The sequence below is a fragment of the Cyprinus carpio genome, chromosome A20 (genome assembly GCF_018340385.1).
Source record: "Cyprinus carpio isolate SPL01 chromosome A20, ASM1834038v1, whole genome shotgun sequence".
Taxonomy (NCBI): domain Eukaryota; kingdom Metazoa; phylum Chordata; class Actinopteri; order Cypriniformes; family Cyprinidae; genus Cyprinus; species Cyprinus carpio.
Genome location: NC_056591.1, coordinates 19,295,883 through 19,319,431, shown reverse-complemented (window position 1 = coordinate 19,319,431; position 23,549 = coordinate 19,295,883). Strand labels below are relative to the sequence as shown.

General features: G+C 35.1%; 2 protein-coding genes and 3 long non-coding RNA genes across 7 annotated transcripts in view; 4 read left to right on the top strand and 1 right to left on the bottom strand.

The window, feature by feature from the left end:
• Nucleotides 1–7,608, top strand: part of LOC109072722 (adhesion G-protein coupled receptor F1-like) — a 31,730-nt gene extending 24,122 nt beyond the window's left edge. For 2 of the 3 annotated variants that reach the window (XM_042778009.1, XM_042778007.1), the window contains 13 exons: nt 934–1,034; nt 1,555–1,622; nt 1,743–1,879; nt 1,992–2,186; nt 2,857–3,057; nt 3,180–3,326; nt 3,654–3,829; nt 3,914–4,084; nt 4,444–5,787; nt 5,956–5,997; nt 6,688–6,747; nt 6,873–6,933; nt 7,092–7,607. In XM_042778009.1, the coding sequence (XP_042633943.1) occupies nt 934–1,034; nt 1,555–1,622; nt 1,743–1,879; nt 1,992–2,186; nt 2,857–3,057; nt 3,180–3,326; nt 3,654–3,829; nt 3,914–4,084; nt 4,444–5,787; nt 5,956–5,997; nt 6,688–6,747; nt 6,873–6,933; nt 7,092–7,171 (2,783 nt within the window). In that variant the 3' untranslated portion in view covers nt 7,172–7,607. Of the gene's footprint in view, nt 1–933; nt 1,035–1,554; nt 1,623–1,742; nt 1,880–1,991; nt 2,187–2,856; nt 3,058–3,179; nt 3,327–3,653; nt 3,830–3,913; nt 4,085–4,443; nt 5,788–5,955; nt 5,998–6,687; nt 6,748–6,872; nt 6,934–7,091 lie in introns of all 3 variants that reach the window. The other variant, XM_042778008.1, reaches the window with a different exon arrangement.
• The window catches only part of LOC109072723 (tumor necrosis factor receptor superfamily member 21-like), a 150,421-nt gene that overhangs the window by 62,186 nt on the left and 64,686 nt on the right, over nt 1–23,549 (top strand).
• Nucleotides 9,126–10,723, bottom strand: LOC109099425. Its single transcript, XR_002019422.2, has 2 exons — nt 10,585–10,723; nt 9,126–10,508 (listed from the first exon to the last, which is right to left on the bottom strand). It is a non-coding gene; the product is annotated as an uncharacterized LOC109099425 (long non-coding RNA).
• On the top strand, nt 14,331–16,011 carry LOC122149008. Its single transcript, XR_006162790.1, has 3 exons — nt 14,331–14,383; nt 14,623–14,725; nt 15,966–16,011. It is a non-coding gene; the product is annotated as an uncharacterized LOC122149008 (long non-coding RNA).
• LOC122148999 lies at nt 18,708–19,740 on the top strand. Its single transcript, XR_006162780.1, has 4 exons — nt 18,708–18,827; nt 19,087–19,233; nt 19,367–19,513; nt 19,668–19,740. It is a non-coding gene; the product is annotated as an uncharacterized LOC122148999 (long non-coding RNA).

The following is a 23,549-nucleotide window of genomic DNA, read 5'->3' as shown; positions in this document are numbered from 1 at the left end:
ACAGCATTAATGAAATTTTCTTAATCCATAATCTTAAAGGGTTAGTTCACCCAAAAATGAAAATTCTGTCATTAATTACTCACCCTCATGTCGTTCCAAACCCATAAGATCTCTGTTCATTATCAAAACACAAATTAAGATATTTTTGATGCATTCTGACAGCTCTCTGACCCTCCCATAGACAGCAAAAGTCCTTGCATGATCAACATCCAGAAATGTGGAGATCGGTAAAATTATCCATGTGACATCAGGGATTCAACCGTAATTTTACGAACCTATGAGAATACTTTTTTTGTGTGCGAAAGAAAAAAAATAACTTTCGGCACACGAAAAATGATGTGCAAATATTTGTGTGCAACTAAACTATAACCATTTTTTTGTCAGTGACAATACATTCCTATTTTGTCATAAGTCATATCAGTTTATTTTACATTTTTAGTTTCTGGAATTATAGATTCAAGACATAAAATACATCAAATCAATGTATTATTTTGGATGTTTGAGAAAACAAATTTATAGTTCTATAATCCTTTTGCTATTAACAGTTTGATTTCATATTTTTCATATTCATATTTTTGTTGTACTGATATTTTTTGTTCAATAGTGTCAAGAACAGCATGGACAGATACTGTTAATCTAAATCTAAATGCTGCACAAAAATATATGACTGAATTAAGATATTTTGTGTTAGTTGGGATTTTTTCAACAAAAATTATATGCAACACATGTGAAAATATAATAAAAGGGAATCTTTTTTGTTAATTTATTGTCTTATGATGAGATAACTTGGGGGGGCACCAGTGTTCATCTAATGCATCCTCATAACTGGATCTTATCTGTAAATGTGAATTTGCATTAGTATAGTTTTAAGGACTGAGGACTGTTGCTTATATCTGTTGATACAATGTGCATAAATGTACACTTGTTTTACAGTTATTGGAATGCTAATGAAAATAGCTCAGACTTTTGACTTAAGTCTTGCTGACCCTAATAGCAACAGTTACAATGATTTATCTGGACGAATTCGGTCAACAGTGAGTATTTTGTGTTTCAAAGTTAGTGAAAAAAGTTGATTTTTGATGATTTGTGAATACTATAAATACAATGACAAAAACATACATGCATGAAAAAGACAAAACATACATGTTTTTCTTTTTCTTTTTCATAAATATATGTGACCGTGGACCACAAAACCAGTCTTAAGTGTCGATTTTTCGAAATTGAGATTTATGCATCATCTGAAAGCTGAATAAATAAGCTTTCCATTGATGTATGGTTTATTAGGATCGGACAATATTTGACCGAAGTACAGCTATTTGAAAATCTGGTTTTGTGGTCCAGGGTCACATATGCATTTATTTTTCTGTAACATCCATTTAACAGTCAGAAGCAGTTTAAATATAGTATCCAATATTAACCTCTTCGCAAAGCCTTGTAGAAGAGGTTTGATCCTCATACGCGCATAACATATTGATGTCATATTACAATAACTTAATTTAATTTTTATTACTGTAACATTTTCAAGCATACATTGGGTATTTTTGCTTTTTACAGATTAATACAAGTTATTCTAATAAGTTAACTGGCTACAGTATTGGTTCTACAAAAGTCTCTGGCTTCAGGTATGATCTACCATTTAAATTTTTACTTTTTTCACACAAAGTTTCCATTATTTACTGCTTTTTAAAAATACAATATAAATATTATCTTCACACTGGTGTGGTTTGTGTTTCGCTCCATAGGCCTGGTAGTGTTATAGCAGACTACACAATAAGTGCAACGTCCAGTAGCCTTGACTTTGGAGCAGCAAACACACAAGTTTCTGACTCTCTAAGGGCACAAGGAATAATTTTAGCTGAAGATGCTTTTGCTCAAAGTGGTAAGTGCATAATCTAATGCTTCACATTTCTTAGACCCATCATATTTATTATTTAATTTTTTAGGTTTTGTTTGTTGTTGGGTGATATGAGTTGTATGGTTTCTATTTACAGATCAAACAGTTTTCACAACAGATCAGTTATATCCTCTGCAAAAGGTAGACCTAAACTGTATACAGCCAGACTTTGCAAAAGGACCAATAAAATGGACGGTGGATAACAAAGATCCTGCTCTAGACAACACAAGATACTTACTTTCAAACAACAACAGAACTCTCACTGTGATAAATGCTAGTGACAGTGACAGTGGTGAGTGACATGGATTTATTTTGTCTTTGCCTGTGACAAAGTGCCAGACTGCTGTTTGGAGACTGGTTTTAAAGGGGACATTGGATGCAAAATTCACTTTTACATGGTATTTTCATGTAAATGTGTCTTAGCAGTGTGTGGATACCAGGGCCATCCTTAGCTGACGCGGGGCCCGGTGCGGGCTAGGGAGCCGTTTTGATTTTCTGAGTAGTATGACATTTTTGATAACAATCATTATCATTTAAAGTGACATGCACGGAAATGGGTCACTGTGAACAGAGCTGTTTTTGACAAGGTAAAAAGGTTGTTGTTTAACACAACCATTGAGGAATTTTAACCAAAGTATGTTACAGACATTTCATGAAAACTCTAAAGAGTCATACCTACTTGTGGAAAATGGGCATCCGATATCCCCTTTAAAAGGTAGACTGCTATAAAACTGTGCCATAGTTTAATTTAAGTATATCAGCACTGCACTAGAATAGGATTATGCTAAATATTTTATACTAGGATACAATATGTGTCATAGATGTTGCTGCCATATCAACATTAAGTTTAATTATGAAACCAATTAACCAATCGAAATTAAAGTGTTAATGTCATGAACATCCACAAACTATTACATAAATAATTATATTAGATTTTTTTTTTTTTTTTTTCCAACGTGCAGGTCAATATTCATGCATCATACAAAGGAATACAATACCATACATTCAGTGGCAAAATATCATTATTAAACAAAGCCCCAGTATTATCGTGGGTGATAAATACCGTGTTTTTCCATGTGATGGCAGCAGTTTTCAACTGAAATGTTCTGTTGATGTTGGCTTCAATCTTGAGTGGGTCCTGGGTGGAACAGTACAAATTTCAGGTTGTCAAACAAATCACTGGTACTGTTTTATAAGTTAATGGGTCGTTATTTAATCCTTCAGTTGAATTCTCCATGTTATTACATGTTTTTGAGTAAATGCATTTCTGTTTTTACCTAATCAGGATCTGACAGTATCACATTAAACTATGCTACTCAGAGTGGAACAGAGTGTACAGATCAAACCTTTACATGTCGTCTCAAGGATCTGCCACAACTACAGAATTACATGTATAGCTATAGCAGTGTCACAGTAAGGACAAGCACAGAAAGTGAGCCTTCAGTTTCTCATTGTTTTCAGATTCAGAGTGCTTTTTACTGTTTACCTTTTCCTGTACAATTTCATGATTTTTATGGTCTAGAAGACTTTTCTTTGGATCTTATCACATCTGATTATCTGGCATTGACTGTACTGGTCATATTGTTTTGTCATTTGGCCCTAGTTATTTCTGATGCTTCTGCATACTGTGCAAGTAGCTTGCAGGGGTACTTTCAAGTCCCACATTTTATAAATTGTAATGTGATGTTCTGTTCTGTTCTGAGAGAAAACATTAAATCGCATCTGTTTACTTCTAATTTTTAATAAAATAATTATTCAGAATATGACTGTCGAAATGAAGAACTTGGAGTTGGAAAAACAAATGAAGAGAAGACAGGAGTCTGTGGAAAAGGCTTCAAAGGCACCTTAACTTACAAATGTGAATCAAGTGTTTGGAAATCAGTAAAGGACAACTGTGTACTTGAAGTTATCGACAACCTTAAAAAAGAACTTGAGGTAATGTATTGATCATATTTCTCTACAATGATCTGGCCATTTTAAAGATTTCTATCATTTATATATTTGTACTTTGCAATCTAGTCCTTGCGTGTGGAGGGGATTCCAGGGTTTATGGCTAACCTCAGTCTTGCCACATCAGAGAATAATGTTAACATAACCCAGTCTGCTGCTACTGTCCAAACAATTGTTAACATGCTCTTTAAAATTGCTGACTTGTCCCAAGCTACTTCCATCAATAATCCAGTTATGGGGGTATGTATATTCACATTTAAGCTTTTATGTGATATTTCATGTGTAGACATTTTTATGCTTGTTGTATTGAAGTGAATTTAGATAATGAAGATAATATCTAATTAAGATTAGAACTAGTGTTGATTCAGTATACATGATTATATTATATTATATTATATTATATTATATTATATTATATTATATTATATTATATTATATTAAAATGTGGCAGATCATATTCTTTATATTACATATAATATCTTATATCTTTTTATGTTGTGTCTTAATTAGATTATCCAAATATCTTATATATCAATTATTTCCACATTTTATGGGTTAAATGTTATAATATAAAGCATCATTTTATATTCAATTTCCAGAGTTTCCTAAACACAGTGGACATTATTGTATCAGGTAATGTCAGTGATACATGGAACAAACTGAACACAGGCAACAAAACAGGAGACACCAGCATTAAACTTCTGAGCGCTATAGAGAATATAAGTGGCCGTCTCACAGATGAGTTTGCGATTAATAAAACATCTATTCAGATGAATAGAACTACAATTAAAAACTCATTTAATACAGCATCATCACTGCCAAACTCAACAACGGAGATTGTGATACCACAAGTTCCTCTAGAGACTACCATAACCATCATAATCTTCACAACTCTTGACAAAGTCCTACCTTCTCAAGGTACTAATGACAGCAGGAAATCAGATGTGCGCATCAATGGAGACGTGGTTGTTGTTAAGGTTAATGAAACTATTAACAACATTTCTTTTACATTTGACATTACTGATCAGTCTTTGGGAAATCCTCAGTGTGTCTTTTGGAACTTCATTCTCAACACATGGGATTCCACTGGATGTGAAGTAAAGCGGAAAGACACCGGCAAGATTACATGTGAATGTAACCACACAACCTCCTTTTCAATACTAATGTCACCATTTTACATTGATCCCAATTATCGCATAGCCTTAGCCTATATAACTTACATTGGTGTAGCTATTTCTATGGCCAGCTTGATTATATGCCTGATTATTGAGACTATCGCATGGAAGTCAGTAAGAAGAAATGACACATCCTATGTGCGACATGTCTCCATAGTCAACATTGCCGTGTCCCTGCTGATCGCAAACATCTGTTTTATCATTGGAGCTGCAATCGCAGAACAAGAACAGCCAACCTCAGTGGGTCGCTGCAGTCCAGTGGTTTTCTTCATGCACTTTTTTTACTTGGCTCTTTTCTTCTGGATGTTAATGTTAGCGATGTTGCTCTTTTACCGTACAGTCATGGTCTTGTCTCAAATGTCAAGGGCCAAAATGATGGTCATTGCCTTCATATCCGGTTATGGTGCACCTTTGCTCATAGCAGTCATTACTGTTGCCTCAACAGCTGGACCTCAAAATTATATTTCCAAAAGAAATGCATGTTGGCTGAACTGGTACGAATCAAAGGCCCTGCTGGCATTTGTGATTCCAGCTTTCACTATTGTAGTCATAAACCTTGTGGTTTTGATCGTGGTTCTGTACAAGATGTTGAGGAGAGAAGTTGGTGCCGCAACTCAACCAGATGAGAAACATACCCTGGTGGTCATTGCCAGATGTGTGGCCTTTTTGACTCCTATCTTTGGTCTAACATGGGGATTAGGAATTGGAACCATGGTATCACAAGATTTAGGCATTCATGTGGTGTTTGCACTCCTCAATTCACTGCAGGTATCACTTTCTTTCTCATTAATATCAAATATATACTAAGGTTAAATTTTGTGTATACCGATTTTTTTGCATTTCCCTAATGCTGCACATTGATTTATTATAAATGTCCATGTTTCTAATTAAACTTGAATCACTTTGAATCATACCTAGTAACACTTTCTTTAATAGGGATTCTTTATCTTGGTGTTCGGAACGCTTTTAGACAGCAAGGTATGAGTTTCTTTCTGTTGATTTACAAAAAGCTTAAGTAAAGATACTTAACGTTGTAGTCTTTGATTTTCAATCTAAAGATCTGGCATTATAAACATAATTTTAAACCACCATACATTACAAATTTGACAACACCATATCAGCCATGAAGGGGTTAATTTGGACAGTCATGTGGCTGTTATGTGATTGTACATTATCCTGCTTATTACACGGCTGCCCACCAAATACATTAACAGGAAATATTGATTTGAATTGATATTATTTAAAATTTTACCTGTATATTAGCTTAGTTTAAAAACATATTCCACTACTATGTGCAATTGACCTACTGTAGCAACAATATGAACACTGCAAAAACCTCACAGTAAAATTAATAGGCAACTGAAGTTTTCTGAAGTCATTTTCATTACAGTCGATAAATGAGATAGTGAGAAAGTGAATTTTGTGTACATGTGTATGAAGATAAACTGAGTTCCTGGATTGTTATGAGAACCATAAATCTAGCACTGCTTTCCAGATAGGTGGTATGATATAAAGAGTTGGAATGAGCAACAGTGAAAATTAGGAAATTTGTGATCGCTGTATGGCGTGACTTACAAATCAAAATCAAGTATCTGATAGCCGTGCAATAAGCAGACATTTGAGAGATTTTTACATTTCTTGATATTAAGTAGATATCTTTGATTACAGGTTCGTGAGTCACTACCAGGAAAACAGTTGCTACAGAAACTTACTTCCGGCAGTACCAATGTAAATGCCATTCTAAAACAGTGCACACTTATATGAGCTCTTTAACTAATGTTCAGCTTCTAACCATTGCTAAATATTTTTACATTGACTCTATGCGATTTATTTTGACTGATATCTCCTTACAGAGTACCAATGCAGGAACATCATCCACATCTGGACTGGCCTTTCCAAGGATGGGAAGAAGGAGTAAGTATATGACATAAAATCTAATCTTATTTATTAACATATTTTCAATAAGAAGAATTCCTAATATTCTTGTATTTGCTAAATTGAAATATTTGCTTCATTATTGAATGTAAAGGCAATGAGTTACATGAGTAACATACATCTATAACTATTTGCAGATGTGTACAATGTGTCTGAAGTCAACAATTCAGCAGTTACAGGCAGCTCCAATGGCTCATATACTGTTAATAACACCTAAAGGACACTCCAAAGGCAGTAGTTTTCTTTTATTGTTTTAGGGGAGGAAATGTTTCTTTGTTCTGAGATGATTAGTCTAAAAATAAGTAATCTAAATAACTTTTTTACATTATTATGTAATATACTGTTAATCCAGTAATGACTTTTATTTATACAGTACTTGAAAAAATGGGGTAATTTTCACAACTCAAGTATCTTTTCTTTGTTTAAGTTGACTTGTTTTATATCAGATATTTTAAATGTGTAATGCATTGTTTTCCAGTTGGTTTAATTACATCCTGTTTTTATCAGTTATGATTAATTCCAATGTTTATCACCAACCAATTACTAATATTATAACCAATAATCACCAATAATTAAATGCTTCTTTATATTGTATTTACTTAAGTAGTCTTGAGCAACTCATTTTATAATAATAAATGCTAGTTCAAATGTTTCTTCTTGCCTTCATTGAACAGAACAGTTAAAGTAAGGGTAGTAAGGGTAGACGTTAGGTTGTAACATCAGCCTAACACCAACTTTCCCCATTAATTTGCTAGCGCAAGCCTTAGACCAGACCTAGTGTTCTTGTCCGAATCTTCCTGAGAATATACTGTGGACAAGGCACATGAGCAGAAGTGCCCACATTATGCTGCTCTTGAAGCAGCAGAAGAGATCCGAGGCCGGAACCTCAAGGTTTGTCCAGTTGAGGTGGGGTGTAGGAGATTCATGGCGAATGGTCCAGTCATTGGTTGTGGATAAACAGTAGGAGACACCATTTGGGCCAATAATAGTACACCGTAACAAAGCTCCTGAGCACCGTAAGACAGCAACAAGTGAATAGGGGAGTTAAATCATTGTCACACATTGAGGGTGCATTCTGATTAAAAGGTTGGAACATTCAAGGAATGCTGAGGTTCACAAAGGAATATGTGTTCCAATAACATCTTTTAACTTATCAAAAATAGACACCAAACATAGACAAATTGGCACTCATAAAAACATATATCGTCATTTTTATTAAGACTTTTTAACTTCAGAGGGAAACTGCAAGTTACAAAACGCTGTAAAAACTTAAAAGATGCTGCATGTAATTTATTGACTATAAATCATAAAAAAATCATAAAAATTTCATATATTTGCAGATATTTAGGGAATATGGAAGCGAGCAAACAAGCTGGGTCAGAGATTGCAGATTCAACCCAACCTAAAAAGTCGTAAGACCAGAGGTGTATTAAAACATGGATAAATCCACTCATCAACTGTTAGTCTCATTTCCTTCCACTGTCAGTTGCGCTCATTCCTGTTGCGTGTCCTCAGTCTGACAACGAGCTTGAGTGACGAAACCAGGCTTGAGGAGAAGGGCACTGCCCATTTCAACCACTAGCTGTCGATAAAACTGCACCCTTAACATATTTGAGTTCAAAGTCATCTGTATATGATACAGTATGGGGGTGCCAATTCACTAAATCCGCCCCTGAGTATAGCACATTGTTTTTTTAGGTGTTTTCCTTTAGAGTTGTTTTTAGTGTGATTCTGTAGAAGGCTCAGCCAGAGGGTATTCAGCCAGTGTGGAACCATGGCTGACGTGTTACATGGGAGAAGAAATTCAGATTCGGTTACAGAAATACCTTTTTGAGTATGTAGCAATACATAACATACAAAAATACACAGAGAAAGACAACAGTGTAAAGCAAGGCAAAACATTTGTTGTGCTATTACTTTTTTTTTCTCTGTATTCTTTGTGTTTTTTTATTATTTAATTTAATTTTATTTTTATATAAAAAATTTATCATAAAAATGGTCTCTAATGAAATCAAGTAATAAAAGCTTAGCAATTAAATCAATCTTTTAAAATTTAATCAAATGAAAATATAATAGTTTACAACAAAACATTGCATTTTTATTTATTTTGTTACAACCTCTAGGGGTTAGCCGTAACAGAAAGAGAGAACAGAGTCCCGACACCAGGGAGATGCCGAATAAACAAAACTTTATTTTCTTTAATTGGAAATATTGAGGGGCAGACAAGGTCAAAACAATAAACAAAACAAACTTATTTTAGCAGCTATACCTTACCTCAAACAAAAATAAAGAAAACAAAATACAAGTTAGCTTCCCTAACTCCATCAAACATAAAAAATGTGAAAAAGATATACAAATAAAATGGCATCTAATCCCCTATGTCCCTTAATTTGGCAAAGTGTATTTACAAGATTATTTACAAAGGTATTTACAAAGTCTTGCAGTGAATACAAATGAAAATCGGAATCCAAGTCGTAGTCAAACAGGCACAGTTTCACTACACTCAATAGGCAGCCGTGGCCTAATGGTTAGAGAGTTGGACTTGTAACCCAAAAGGTACCGACAGGGATTGTAGGTGAGGGGGAGTGAATGTCCAGCACTCTCTTCCACCCTCAATACAACAACTAAGGTGAGACCCTTGTGCAAGGCACCGAACCCCCAACTGCTCCCCGCAGCACATGGCTTCCCACTGTTCCAGGTGTGTTCACGGTGTGTGTGTGTTCACTACTCGCTGCTGTGTGTGTGCACTTGGATGGGTTAAATGCAGAGCACAAATTCAGAGTATGGTATACTATACTTGACTACATGTTACATCACTCATATATCTCTCTGGTACAACACTCTTTTCACAAATCAAATGATGACTCAACGAACAATGGCAGAGAAAAACACAATCAATCAGAATGAAGGCAAAACACAATGGCACAAAACCAGTAAGGCATTAAGGTGCTTAGCAGGAACAATCACCACCACCGGCTAGTTAATGGAGAACACACCCCTCTGGAGCACAAACGTGTTTATACACAGACAGAGAGATCATATAAACACAAGGATAGTTGAAATAATCATATCTCAGGGACACACCAATTATTTAGTCAAATAAGATGCTGCACAACAGAACTGTATAAATTCAAACATGGATGAAAATTTAACTTGGCTGTATGATATTCCTTAAAATAAAAGATTCTAGTCCAGTGTGGTTTACTTGTGGATCAAGAAGCAAAGTTGAATGACTTGAGGGTGAATACATTTTTCACCATATGTTTTTGGGTGAATGTCACCGGGGTGGACTCGGATGACCAGCCACCCCTAACTTAGACCCCACCGTGAGGAGCCGACACCACAGGTCCGCAAACAGATGGACAACGCAGACAAGAGGTAACTTCAAAGGGATAACAATCTTTATTGAGCACAATATATCAGTGAGCACAAGCGTGATAGACTTCAGTGTCCTCTAGGTCTTCAGCTACGGATAGGTACTGATCGTACATCAGTTTCACCCTGACAGCGACTTCACCAATAGGGCGGCTCTCTTCAAGACTCGGGCAGTGAGTCTACAAGTAAGGATACTTCTCAGTCAAGGATACTTGCGTCAATACACAGTAGTGAGACAGTGGTTTAAAAGCTTACTTCACCAGCAATGCTGCATTCTTTAGGACTCCGTCGGTGAGTAGACAGGTCAGGGTTCTTCGCAGTACAGAATACTTTGGTCAGGGCACATTAGAGAAAGAGTCATTTAAAAGCTTGCTTCTTCAGCGATGCTGCGTACTTCCAGGACTCAGGCAGTACGTAGAGAGGTAAGAAGTCTTCTCAGTACAGATTACTGGCGTCGGTTGCACTGCGAGTGAGACAGTGGCTTTAAAAGCTTACTTCACCAGCTATGCTGCATACTTCCAGGACTCTCAGACGGTAAGTAGACAGGTAAGGGATTCTTCGCAAACAGTTCAGAATACTTTGGTCAGGGCACATTAGAGAAAGAGTCATTTAAAAGCTTGCTTCTTCAGCGATGCTGCGTACTTCCAGGACTCAGGCAGTACGTAGAGAGGTAAGAAGTCTTCTCAGTACAGGATTTACTGGCGTCGGTGCACGCGAGTGAGACAGTGGCTTAAAAGCTTACTTCACCAGCTAGAGAGAGTGATTTAAAAGCTTACTTCAGTGATGCTGCGTACTTCCAGGACTCAGGCAGTAAATAGACAGGTAAGGGATTCTTCGCAGAAAGAGTGATTTAAAAGCTTACTTCTTCAGCGATGCTGCGTACTTCCAGACTCAGACGGTAAGTAGGGAGGTAAGAAGTCTTCTCAGTACAGGATACTGGCGTCGGTGCACGTGAGTGAGACAGTGGCTTAAAAGCTTACTTCACCAGCAATGCTGCATACTTCCTGGACTCAGATGGTAAGTAGACAGGTAAGGGCGTTCCCACAGCAATATGTTCCTTCCTAGGGCTCGCAAACAGAGAGAGTGGTTTAAGAGGAGATCTCAGCGTGGCAGTATAGTACTCAGAGCTCAGACCACCCAAGAGAGGATAGCGCAAGAAGATACCTCACCAGCTCAGCTGTATCACTCTGGGATTCTAATGGAGAGCAGGTATCATAACTTTTCACAAACGTGTAAGCAGGGGTTGGGACTACTTCTAAGCAAAAGCACACCACACTCGTGTTCACCACAAATCCACAGCAATGAATCAATGTGTAACAATAAGGCAAAAGCACTGCAATTCACTCACACGGTAAGGCTGATCAGAGGTCTCAATCCATTTGTTACACTCCCGTGGGGGATATTCAATCCTCAATTCCTCTTCAGCACACTCTGAAACACATAGCTTCCCCAACAGTCAGATTTACATTCACTGTATCCTCTTCAAGCTTTTCGAATGTTTGTAAGATGAAATCAATTAACTTATCTTTCTCTCTCCCTTCACAGCGCAGCCTTCAAAGTGAAACTTCAAAGTGAAAATCCAATCGATAAACTCTGTTCCAGCAGACTTCAATAGAAAAAACTTTTCCCCGGAGACTTCAACAGGAAACCTTCACACCCAAATAACTTCCCTGGGCAAGCTTGTGCGCAAAACTGCTCCACAAAGACCCACCGCGCCCCGAAACTTCTCTGAATAGCCCTTTTATCTTTTGCTTGTAAAGCAGGAAGCCTATGTGCACGCCGCTCCTCTCTCTCTCGCACCTGCAGTGCATTAGCGCCATAGACAGTAAAAGAAATGGACACTTCCGTTTCTGACGCGCAGACTAAAACTAAGCTTGATGACGACAGCAACCTGTCTGACAGATGTAAATCTTCTAGTAGCTGTGCGTGCAAACTGCCGTCGTTAATCTTGCAGAGACGGCGAGCTTGAGCGTGGAGTTCTTTGGCGTGAGTGAGCAGGAGTAAGTATTCTGATTAATTATTTTGTATAGTATTTTAAAATGTAACGCCAGTACGCCATATTAAGTTAATGCATACTAATTTAGAAGTTATGTAAAATTGTTCAAGAACTGATATGAATTCATACCCAGTAGTTATTTAACGGCCCAGGGATCGAATATTTTAAATATAATTAAATTTTTGATGCACATGATGTTGTATAACGTTAATGGGCGCCGAATATAACCACAAAATGGCGTTTAACTGTTATCTACACATCTACATCGCAAGAGAGAAAATGGACGAATCAGTCATATAAAAAAGTTATTCAGTAAATCGCTTTGGACAAAAGCGTCTGCTTTGGCCTGTTAAATAACATATAGATATTACCAATGGACATTAACGAATGTCACCAATAACATCTATAACTAATGGTTGCCCTTTTCATTTTTCTTTCCTCATAGGTAAAAATACAAACTTTTCTTCGGCTAACACCAGAAAAAAGAAGAATTATTGAATGAAGTAGATAAATTATTAAAGTTCGTGGATAAAAGCTACTTCATATGTATTCACTTGCCACATACCGAAATTATTTCCAATTCCCCCAAAAACGTTGTTGAAATATTTTGGTCCCGTTGCTTTTATGGACTCAATATCTATGGGCTTCTCTCTTGACGTCTCCCCCGATTTGGCCTGCGAGCTTCTCCTCCTGTCTGTACGGTAATTTCTCTACTGTGCGACAGAGAGTCGAGTGGTTATGACGCAATCGTTAGCCTATTTTTACTACAAAAACTGTTTCTACGGGGCCATAATGTAACATATAGAAGGTAAATGGAGCCCTTTATATATATTGTCGTGTATCTTTAGAAATAAATAATGGACAAATGGAGTCTTTAAACGCCTCAAGATGTTAAAGTTATTCGCTGTCAAAGTGACGCCAAAATGAATGGGAGTCAATGGGATGCTAAGCAAGGGAAGTTCTGCTACAAGATGGCGGCACGCGGCCGACTTTAAACTTCCGGTCGAACTTCCTTCCCGCCCGATTAGCGCTAATCAGGCCGGACCCGGAACCGGAGTGGGATGTGTCACACACAAATCGTTCCCTCGGGGAACTCGTGACTCGTCCAGAGGGTTCCGCTCGCTGAGCGTTTTTTTTTGTCGTGAGTTGAATGATATGTTTTGTGTTTATTTTAGGTATTTTTTGTTGTTTTTTTAATTTATTTATTTATTGGTCTTTATTTTTGCTTTGTCCATGAGCTGCACTCAATTTTGAGTGACAGGTTGTTTTTTTAATGTTTTTTTTTAATGAGCTTTAGGTTTAGTAGAGACGTGCCCATTTAAATGAAAACATTCATCCTCAGTGTCTTTTTTTATTTTACAATTTTATTTTATTTTATTCTATTGCAAAATTTTCAGGAATTTGTATGGTGTCACATGAAAAGAAGAAGCCATTATGACGTGCAGCATATTTGTTACATATGTCCTTCCTCATTCTTAGTATACCTTGGTCTGAAAAGGCATTTTGCATATTTGCCACTTGCATTTTTAAACAGGTTATCTGTGAGTTTACAGGATATAAATTATTTAAAAAATAAATAAATCTGCGTTTCTGCTCTTCTGCTCTTCTTTAGCTTGCTTCTTAACCTAGTTGTCAAATATACCTGCCATTGTATATTACAAAAATATATTAATTAATTACCAATACTAATTGACAAATTGCTTTTGTTCCTCTTTTCTAAGTCAGTTTGGATAAAAAGTTTCTGCTAAATGCGTAAATGTACTATGTAAATGTTATTATTCCACTAGGGTTTTGGTATGTTTAGTATTCAAAAATCAGTATTAAGATTTAAACTCCAACTCTAATTTTAAACTCAGTCTCACTTAAGATATTCTTATTATGTGATAATATATTTTGAAAAGGGGTTTTTATCATTGAGAAATGCATGGAAACTATTGGAGGGAAAAAAAAAAACAGGTGTAGGTGGATCATTTCACACGGAAACAAAAACCTAGATCTTCAAATAGATTACTTCATAGTTTAGGCTGTCACGCAGCATTGTTTTTTCCCAGACGCAAGGTAAGAGTGCTAAATTCTGTTTCTACTTTCAAATCCAAAATACATCTGTTGTTTGTTTATTTGCTGTTTGTTCATAAAATGTTTTGGTAGGCTATGTATACATTAAAAAGTTTCAATGACAGGGACCTTTATCTTGATAATGCTTTTTCAGTATCATCATGCCTGTATTTTGTACATACCACACTTATGGTTATTAGAGTCTGACATGTCACATGTGATAAAAATTTTCTGATTTACAGAAAAATCCTGGATGTCCCTATGAATAAAAAGAAAATCCATGTTTTGAAGAAATATGCTTAAGTGATTGGAATTTACCTTGAAAGTTAAACATGGCCAGAGAAGGTACAAAAACATTGCATACTTGTTAGAAATCTTCATGTATGGCTGTATTATGTTTTTCGTTTGGCAGTTTATCACTATCAAAAGAAGTTTCAATAATTTGCTCTGATTGCTTTCCCTTTTAAAATCAGCACCAGTTCATTTTGTCAAAATGAAATGAAAATAAATGAAGAATTTTTTTTTTTTTTTTTTTTTTTTTTTTAATCGATGGTTTGTATGATATGTATTGATGAATGTTGAAATTAATCTGTTTAAACCAGATTTGTGAGTTTATATGAGCACTATTACTGATTAACATGATCAGCATTAATAACTAACAGGGTACAACAGGTGAAAAGAACACAGCTTAAAAAAATGTGCTTTTTTCTTTTTTGTAAGATTCCAGGAACCATGTAGCCTTTTAATTGAACACTGATGGAGCAACACATTTTGTAGTTCATATATATATAATATATATATATATATTATATATATATATATCTAATTCATAATTATATGAGGGGGTAAAAGCTCAATAGCAGGCACACAAAGTTACACAGTATTAGTATAATACTTCAGCTAAAATAATAATTTTTGCGTAATATCAAGTCAATACTCTCTTCAAAACAATTTAGCAAAGTTTGTATCATATTCTGCTTATTTTGATAAATAAAATAATTTTATTTTACTGTTCAATATATACACTGTCTTTAAAATGTTCATTTTAAAAATAGAGAAAATATTTACTTGAAAAATAAAAATTCTGAAAGCTTCTTATTCTGCTTAAGAAATTCCTAAAAATTATTTTAATATGGTTTATTTTTTTAAGGTTTAGGAAAAAAAAGGATTAATCTAATATCACAACTTTCATCTCAATGAAATGAAAATAAAATTCAAAAGGTGTTAACCTGTAGCAAGTAATTTATTATACTGTAATTAAGTATACATAATTAAGTATAATTAAATTAAGTATACGGAATATTTATTGATTAAAAGGATACCTTATGGTATCATCCCACTGACAGCTTTGTAGCTTTTTGGGAGGTAGAGTGTTATGTGTCATGTCGTAAGCTGCTCTAGTCTACCCACCTACAGGCTGTACTGTATGCTACCAGTTTTAAGTGCTTTTGCTTTCTTTTTTTTTTCTTTTTTTTTTTTTTTGTATCAGTTTACAAACAAGGATGAATTTCACATTGATATGATGCCATTTTATATAATTATTGACATTTTAAGATGATGCAGTTGATACATTTTTGGCCCTTAGGAATAGGAATCATCATGGCTTTCCTGCTGACCCATTTGTGTGTTGTCTTGATTTTTCAGGAACAAGTACGGATTTACAGGTAAGGAAAGGCTTTAAAAAAATAAAAAAGATTTTATCACAAAAAAAAATATGTGAATTGGGTTTTTAAAATTTCTTTTTTTTTAAATGTTATATATTATATGATTTTTTTTAATGTTTATTACATGTAAAATATACAGTATGCAACACTGTCCCCCCAAAAAAAAAACTAAAAAAAAAAACACTGTACAAAAAATATGATAACTTTTATGTAAATAATTATTAAATAAATTATTTTGGAATTAGTAACATTCATTCCTTGTGAAGATTTAATATATTTATGTATATATGTATTTATATCATTCCAGTTTAGCTACACAGAGGAGTCGGTCGGCGCATCCTATAAGACGACGATGTGCAGGTCTGGTTCACAGTCTTGTCCTCCACTTAAATACACATAATAGTTTTATGTTCTATATATGAAAATAAACAAATAATTTTCACTTATAATCTATTTGTTTTGAGAGAGTGGCTTGATATTGACCTACTCTTGCATTCATGGTTACTGAAATCACATTGTTTTCTTATGTTTAGATCTAGTGGAATACATTATGGTTGTTGAAGTGAATGCATCCGAAACTGCAGAGATCAGCAAAATCAGATCTTTTGTGAACTCTGTCATACTTCCATTTCAAGTGGATGATGGTGTTGAAATTACAACTTTCAACATTTCAACAGGTGAGACTGTCAAAGGCATCATCATTCATTGGCTAAAGATCCTTCTGATGTCTGTAAATTTTACAATTAATCTACAAGTGTTGACACTACTGCAGTGATTACTGCAGTGATAAAAAAAAAACAACAACAACAAAATTATTCCAACCCTTCCCTCTGTTTTTCAGTGGTGTTTCTTTGAAATTACAGACAGTATCAGTGTACATGTTATGGTCTGTTTGTGTTTGGCCCAATGACACTTGTCACTCAACGAAGGAGGCCTGTGATGACATCACTGATGATTCATGTACATGTATCAAGGCCCGTCCAATCGACGGACAGTTTTCTGGGCCAAGGTGACACAAATACAAAGTTGTGCGCAATCACAATAATTTCCCTATTGATAAGGTAGCCTGTCGCTATTAAAAATTGGAAACGTTTTTAACACTAGAACGAATGTTCTGTAATTGTTGCGGCTCAAACCTTGACTTTTGGTTCGTCGCAGGGCCACGTTCTGAGGTTTTAAATGTATGAAGTTAAATGAGGCGGAAATTGATGTTGGTTTTTTGGACTGTTTCCCGGTGACCTACTTGCGCAATCTCGTGCACACACACCAGCCTGCCTTTGACTCTGAACAACCACACACACATCACAAGTATTGACATGACTACTGGTAAGAATCTAATATTTCATTCATGTCAGTTGAAAAAAAAACATTTTCTAAAGAAATGTAATTTAAACGAACGGCTCCCTGGCATTATTGAGTTTAACTGGTTAGTCCGCATAGCAATATGATGTGTCCTCCAATAGCAACACACTGTCGCTACTCCGCCGGTCTCATGTCTTTTCAGAAACTGAAGTCTGAATTGCACCATCTTGCGACTCAACATGACTTCTGACTTTGATTAACAAAAAAAAAAAAAATTTGCCCTTTGTACCCCAAGTAGATGTTGGAGATCTCCATGCTGCAGGTTACACCCTCCTCAATTTATGGGAGGAATCGCAAACCTTTTGAGAAATACTGGAATTAACAGTAAAGAACAAATGCGTATCGCTTGGAGTAACAACAAGCGGCAAGATAAGCCTGGATAAGAAATAACTTAAAAATAGACAGAAAGACGGTGAACGTTGTTAATTTTTTAGGCCGAAGATTAAGATTAAACTTAGACTTTTAGTAGATGCTTGTTTAGCCTGATCATTCAAAAAAAAAAGGCTTCCTTCAGAGGGACTTCAAGATTCAAAAAGAGAAACTGTCTGGGTTTATTTTTGGAATATGTTCAACGATTAGTTTTAACCAATAATATAAACTGATCAGTCTTTGCCTTAACATTCTATTACAAGTGTGGTGGGTTTAAATGGAACAGAATATGAGTGCAAGTGCGAGGAGCAGCATTTTTTGGCTCCATGACACTTGCAGTGGCCTATCACATGTGTGTGAGTTGCACTGTGGGAGGCACTTGTGTATGTATTCAAGCTCTCCCCTTTAGAGGGTCCACTTTGGCCAGAGAGGTGATTTCATGTGAATTTTCATTATCATGTTTTTGGTTTTGTTGATGATGTTGGAGTTTGTTTAGAATAGTCTTATGATATTCAAGTATTTTTCTAAACACACGTTGTTTGAATGTTTGAAATATTTTAGCTATTTTTCCTGAAATTGTGTTTCCTTTTCAGGATATTTATAAAGAATGTCTGTTCTGTCCCATCTGTATGTGGTCCCAATTCCACCTGCACACAATCAGTTGGGAAGTTACACTTGCTGCACATTTTGGATGGATTCACTGCAACAAACTCGGATCTCCCCATCATGCATGAATAACACTGTGCAGGTACATTCTATATTCACATTTGGTAAAACTTTGATTTTTCCTCATGTCTGGTTATTGCAAATTAGGGACACAGTGATAAGGATACATATTCTTTTTCTATGCCTTAATTTACAATCAGAGTTTTTTATACTGTTTTTCATCTCTTCCTGAATAAAGATGTGAATGAATTTCTTAAGACATCCGAAGTTCTGTGGTCCAAACTCTCATTGCACCAACTCATTTGGGAGTTACATCTGTTCTTGCTTGAGTGGATTTACTGTAACAAATAGCAGTGAACCCGTCAGCGGCAGTAACCCATGCAATGGTGAGCATGTAGAAAATACATAACACATGTAGAAGTGGTGTCTAGCTTCACATCACGTATACTCTGAACTTCAATAATAACCTAGAATTTTTTTTTTTTTTTTTTTTGATGTAATCATCAGCTGAATTTCTGAACAGTCCATTTCTATTTGTTGTACATGATTCAAAGCTGGTATACTTTTATTGATGCTGTCAGACTTGACATTTTAATCTTACCAAGTGGCCATATTTTTTATCATTTGTTTTTTTTTTTTTTTCAGATATTAATGAATGTCTCAACTCATCGTTGGTGTGTGGGCCGAATGCTAACTGTTCCAATTACAATGGAAACTATTCGTGCTCTTGTTGGGAAGGATATAACACTACAAATATGAATGAGACTATAAATAACAGTAACCCATGCATAGGTGTGATTCATTTGTTTGCATTTTGATGTTTTTCAGATGTAAAACATTTTTTCTAATTACTTTTATTTCTGTAATTAGAAAAGGATTCAAAAATATTGAGCTATTGTTCTGAAATGTCTTATTCCCTTTCTAGATATAAATGAATGTCAATTCAGTCCATCTGTATGTGGTCCAAATTCCACCTGCACAAATCAGTTGGGAAGTTACAATTGCTCATGTTCGGATGGATTCACTGCAACAAACTCAAGTCTCCCCATCAGCATCAATAACATCTGTACAGGTACATTCTATATTCATATACATGTAAAGTCTTGAGAGTTTTTCTTGTGCCTATTATTGTAAATTAAGTGACACAGTGCATAAGGATAAATATTTACTATGGCTTTGACAATCAGAGTTTTATACTGTTTTTTCATCTCTTCCCTGAAATAAAGATGTGAATGAATGTCTTAAGACATCAGAGTTCTGTGGTCCAAACTCTCATTGCACCAACTCATTTGGGAGTTATGCATCTGTTCTTGCTTGAGTGGGATTTCACTGTAACAAATAGCAGTGAACCAGGGCAGCGGCAGTAACCCATGCAATGGTGAGTATGTAGAAAATACATAACACATGTAGAAGTGGTTTCAGCCTCACATAATGATACTCTGAACTTCAATAATAACCTAGATTTTTTTTTAGATAGATTTTTTTTTTTGATGTAATCATCAGCTGAATTTCTGAACAGTCCATTTCTATTTGTTGTACATGATTCAAAGCTGGTATACTTTATTGATGCTGTCAGACTGGACATTTAAATCTTGTCAGCGGCCATATTTTTTATCATTATTATTATTATTTTTGTTTTTTCAGATATTAATGAATGTCTCAACTCATCGTTGTGTGGTGTGGGCCGAATGCTAACTGTTCCAATTACAATGGAAACGATTCATGCTCTTGTTGGGAAGGATATAACACTACAAGATGAATGGAGCTATAAATAACAGGAACCCATGCATAGGTGTGATTCATTTGTTTGCATTTTGATGTTTTTTCAGATGTAAAACTTTTTTTTTAATTACCTTTATGTCTGTAATAAAAAGGATTAAAAATATTGAGCTATTGTTCCTGAATGGTCTTATTCCCTTTCTAGATATAAATGAATGTCAATTCAGTCCATCTATATGTGGTTCCAAATCTGACTGCACAAATCAGTGGAAGTTACAGTTGCTCATGTTGGATGGGAATTCACTGCAACAAACTCAAATCTCCATCAAGCATCAATAACACATCTGTACAGGTTACATTCTATAGCAGATTGTGTGTTGATTATTACCTAAATTAATTAGATAAATAAGATTTTGTTTTGTTTAGAGCATTAAATGTCTAATGCTGCTTAATTTTATATCTAATTATAATATCGTTAAAGATTAAAAGAGTAGTACGCAAAATGTGAATATGCTGAATTTTTGAAAAACCTGTCATGTCTGTTTACTCCAATTCTCACAGTCCAATCAACACCAACAACACCATCAAACACCACACCAGCAACATGTATTTATAGTAAAAAACAGTAATCTGATGTTTGTGTACATGGTGGATATATAATTATTTTCATATTGTTGTTGTGCTAATTATTTCTAATTTCACAAACAGCATAGACAGGTACATGAAAATCTACAATGTTTGCACAAAAAGACTAAGGAATTAAGATGATGTTTCTCTTAGCAAGAGTGACAACAATGGTATGAAATGCATGTCAATAATTAATAACAGCATATATTTTGTATTGTAATTTATCAGGGCATCATAAATTAATGTTTCTTGGGGGACACCTGTGTTTTCCCTTGTGTGAATTCCCCTCTCTGGATGGGTGGCATTTGTATTGTTTTATGATTAAGATATTGAGGGTTTTGATGCTTAAACCTGTTGATACAATGCTCATAATATATTGCACATTTTTTACAGTTTAATTGGAAATGTCAATGACAATAGAGCAGGACTTTAGAGAGCCCTAATTCCACCATAGATAGCAAGACTTTCAAAGATTTTATCTGGAAAAAAAATTCGAGTCAACAGTGAGTTATTCTGTGCTTCATTTTTTAGTGCAATGTAATTTGTTTATGAACTTGTATTCGAAATGTCATCTGATAAAAATGGTTCCCAATTTCCCAGTCCTTGATTATTGATTGTTCAACAGCTGTGTTTTATTCTCATTAACGCATGTCTATGACTGTTTTACTCAGCGGTTCTGTGTAATTACAGGATGTGTCAGAATCAAAAGACTGGATCTAGCCTAATAGTTTTATAATATATCATTTTGTATTTATTTTTTCCTAAACATCCAGTTAACAATCAAGCAAACAAGCCAAATGTTTTTTGTTTAATATCCAAAAGCTAATATCCTCACATGCACATGATGTTGTAACATGCAGCTAATACAAACAACAACTTTATTTAATTTTTCATGGTTGGGGGAAAATAATTCAAAGATAAATTGAGTATTTGCTTTTAAAAGATTGATGCAAGTTATTCTAATAAGCTAATGGCTACAAGTCCTGTTACTATAAAAGTCTCTCCTTCAGATATGATCTACCATTACATTTTTAATTTTTCAAAAATTAAATTAAATTAAAAAAAAAACATCTTCACACCAAAAACCATGTTAATACAGTCTTCAAATGGTGTGGTTCTGTGTTGCTCTCCATTAGGCTGGTCGTTTTATAGCAAGACTACACAATAAGTGAAATCTAATAACCTGATTTGGAGCAGCAAACACACAGGTTTTTGCTCTCTAAAAGCAAAAGGAATAAAGTTAGTGAAAATCGCTTTTGCTCAAAGTGGTAAGTGTAGTCAGGTGCTAATCATAAACTTCACATTTCTTAATTTCATCATATTTATTATTTTATTTTTTAGATTTTGCTTGTTGTTGGGTGATATGAGTTGTGTGGTTTCTAGGTACAGATCAAGCAGTTTGCACAACAGATCAGTTATATCCCCTGCAAAAGGTGGACCTGGAAATGTAATCTGTCAGACTTCAGAAAGTGGGTCAGATAAAATGAATACTGGCTAACAAAGATCTTGCCAGAAAAACACAAAATATTCATTTTCCATTGACAAAGAAAACTCTCACCATGCTAAACGCTATGTGAAGAGTACAGTGGTGAGCTTACATATTTATTTATTTATGATTTATTTTTTGTCTTGTCTATGATATTACATGGCAAAATGCCTGGATTGTTATTAGAGTCCTGTTTTAAAAAACAGGACTGCTGCAATCCGTGCTACAGTTTGAATTTAACTACATTCGCATATTGATATGTGGTATAGATTAGGAACCCTATTCAAATCCAATTGAAATAACGCTACTTCTCATAGTGTGTGTAAATGTCATGAACATCTCCTCATTAAACAAAGTTTTGTTTTGCAAGAAAAATAAATAAATAAATGCATTAGAAAAGGTATGAAGTTCCTCAATGTTTTAGTAAAATTGTCCAGTAAACAAAACCTTACCGGGTTTAAGAGATTTGCTCTAATGATCTTGTATTGATTTTCTTCATACGAAGTCGATATTCATGCATTAGCCAAAAGAATACTATACCATACATGCAGTGCAACAAGAAAACAATTCATTATTAAACGACCGTCCCCCCAGTATCATTGTGGGGAAAATGAATCGTGTTTTTCCATGTGATGGCAGCCGTTTTCCACTGATATGTTCTGGTCGATGTTGGATACAATCTTGAGTGGGTCCTGGGCTGTGGAACAGTACAAAATTTCAGGTATGTACATAAAAATCATTGTTTTTTATCAACACATTTTTCTAACAGTTATTTAGTTCTACTTCAAAATAAACCTTCATTGTTATTAATATATTTTATATAAAATGCATTTCTCTTTTATACAATCCGGACCTGACAGTATCACATTAAACTACTTATACTCTGATTGAACACTGTTACAGATCCAACCCTTACCTTGTGATGCCGGCCTCAAGGATTCAGCCACAACTACAGATATTACAATCCTATAGCTTATCGGCAGCTGTCACAGGAAGGGACAAGCACAGAAAGTGAGCCTTTCCGGCGTTTCTCATTGTTTACAGCATCAAAGTGTACTTTTACTTGTTGTAATGTGGACTTAAAATGTTTTTTTACCAGTACTGCAGACTTTTTCTTTGGATTGCAACACACCTGATTCATCTGGTGTTGACTGTACTGGTCATGATGTTTTGTCATTTGGCCCAGTTATTTTTTGATGCTTCTGCATACTGTGCAAGTAGTTTGCAGGGGTACCGTCAAATCCCAAAATGTATGAAGGGTAATGTGATGGTATGG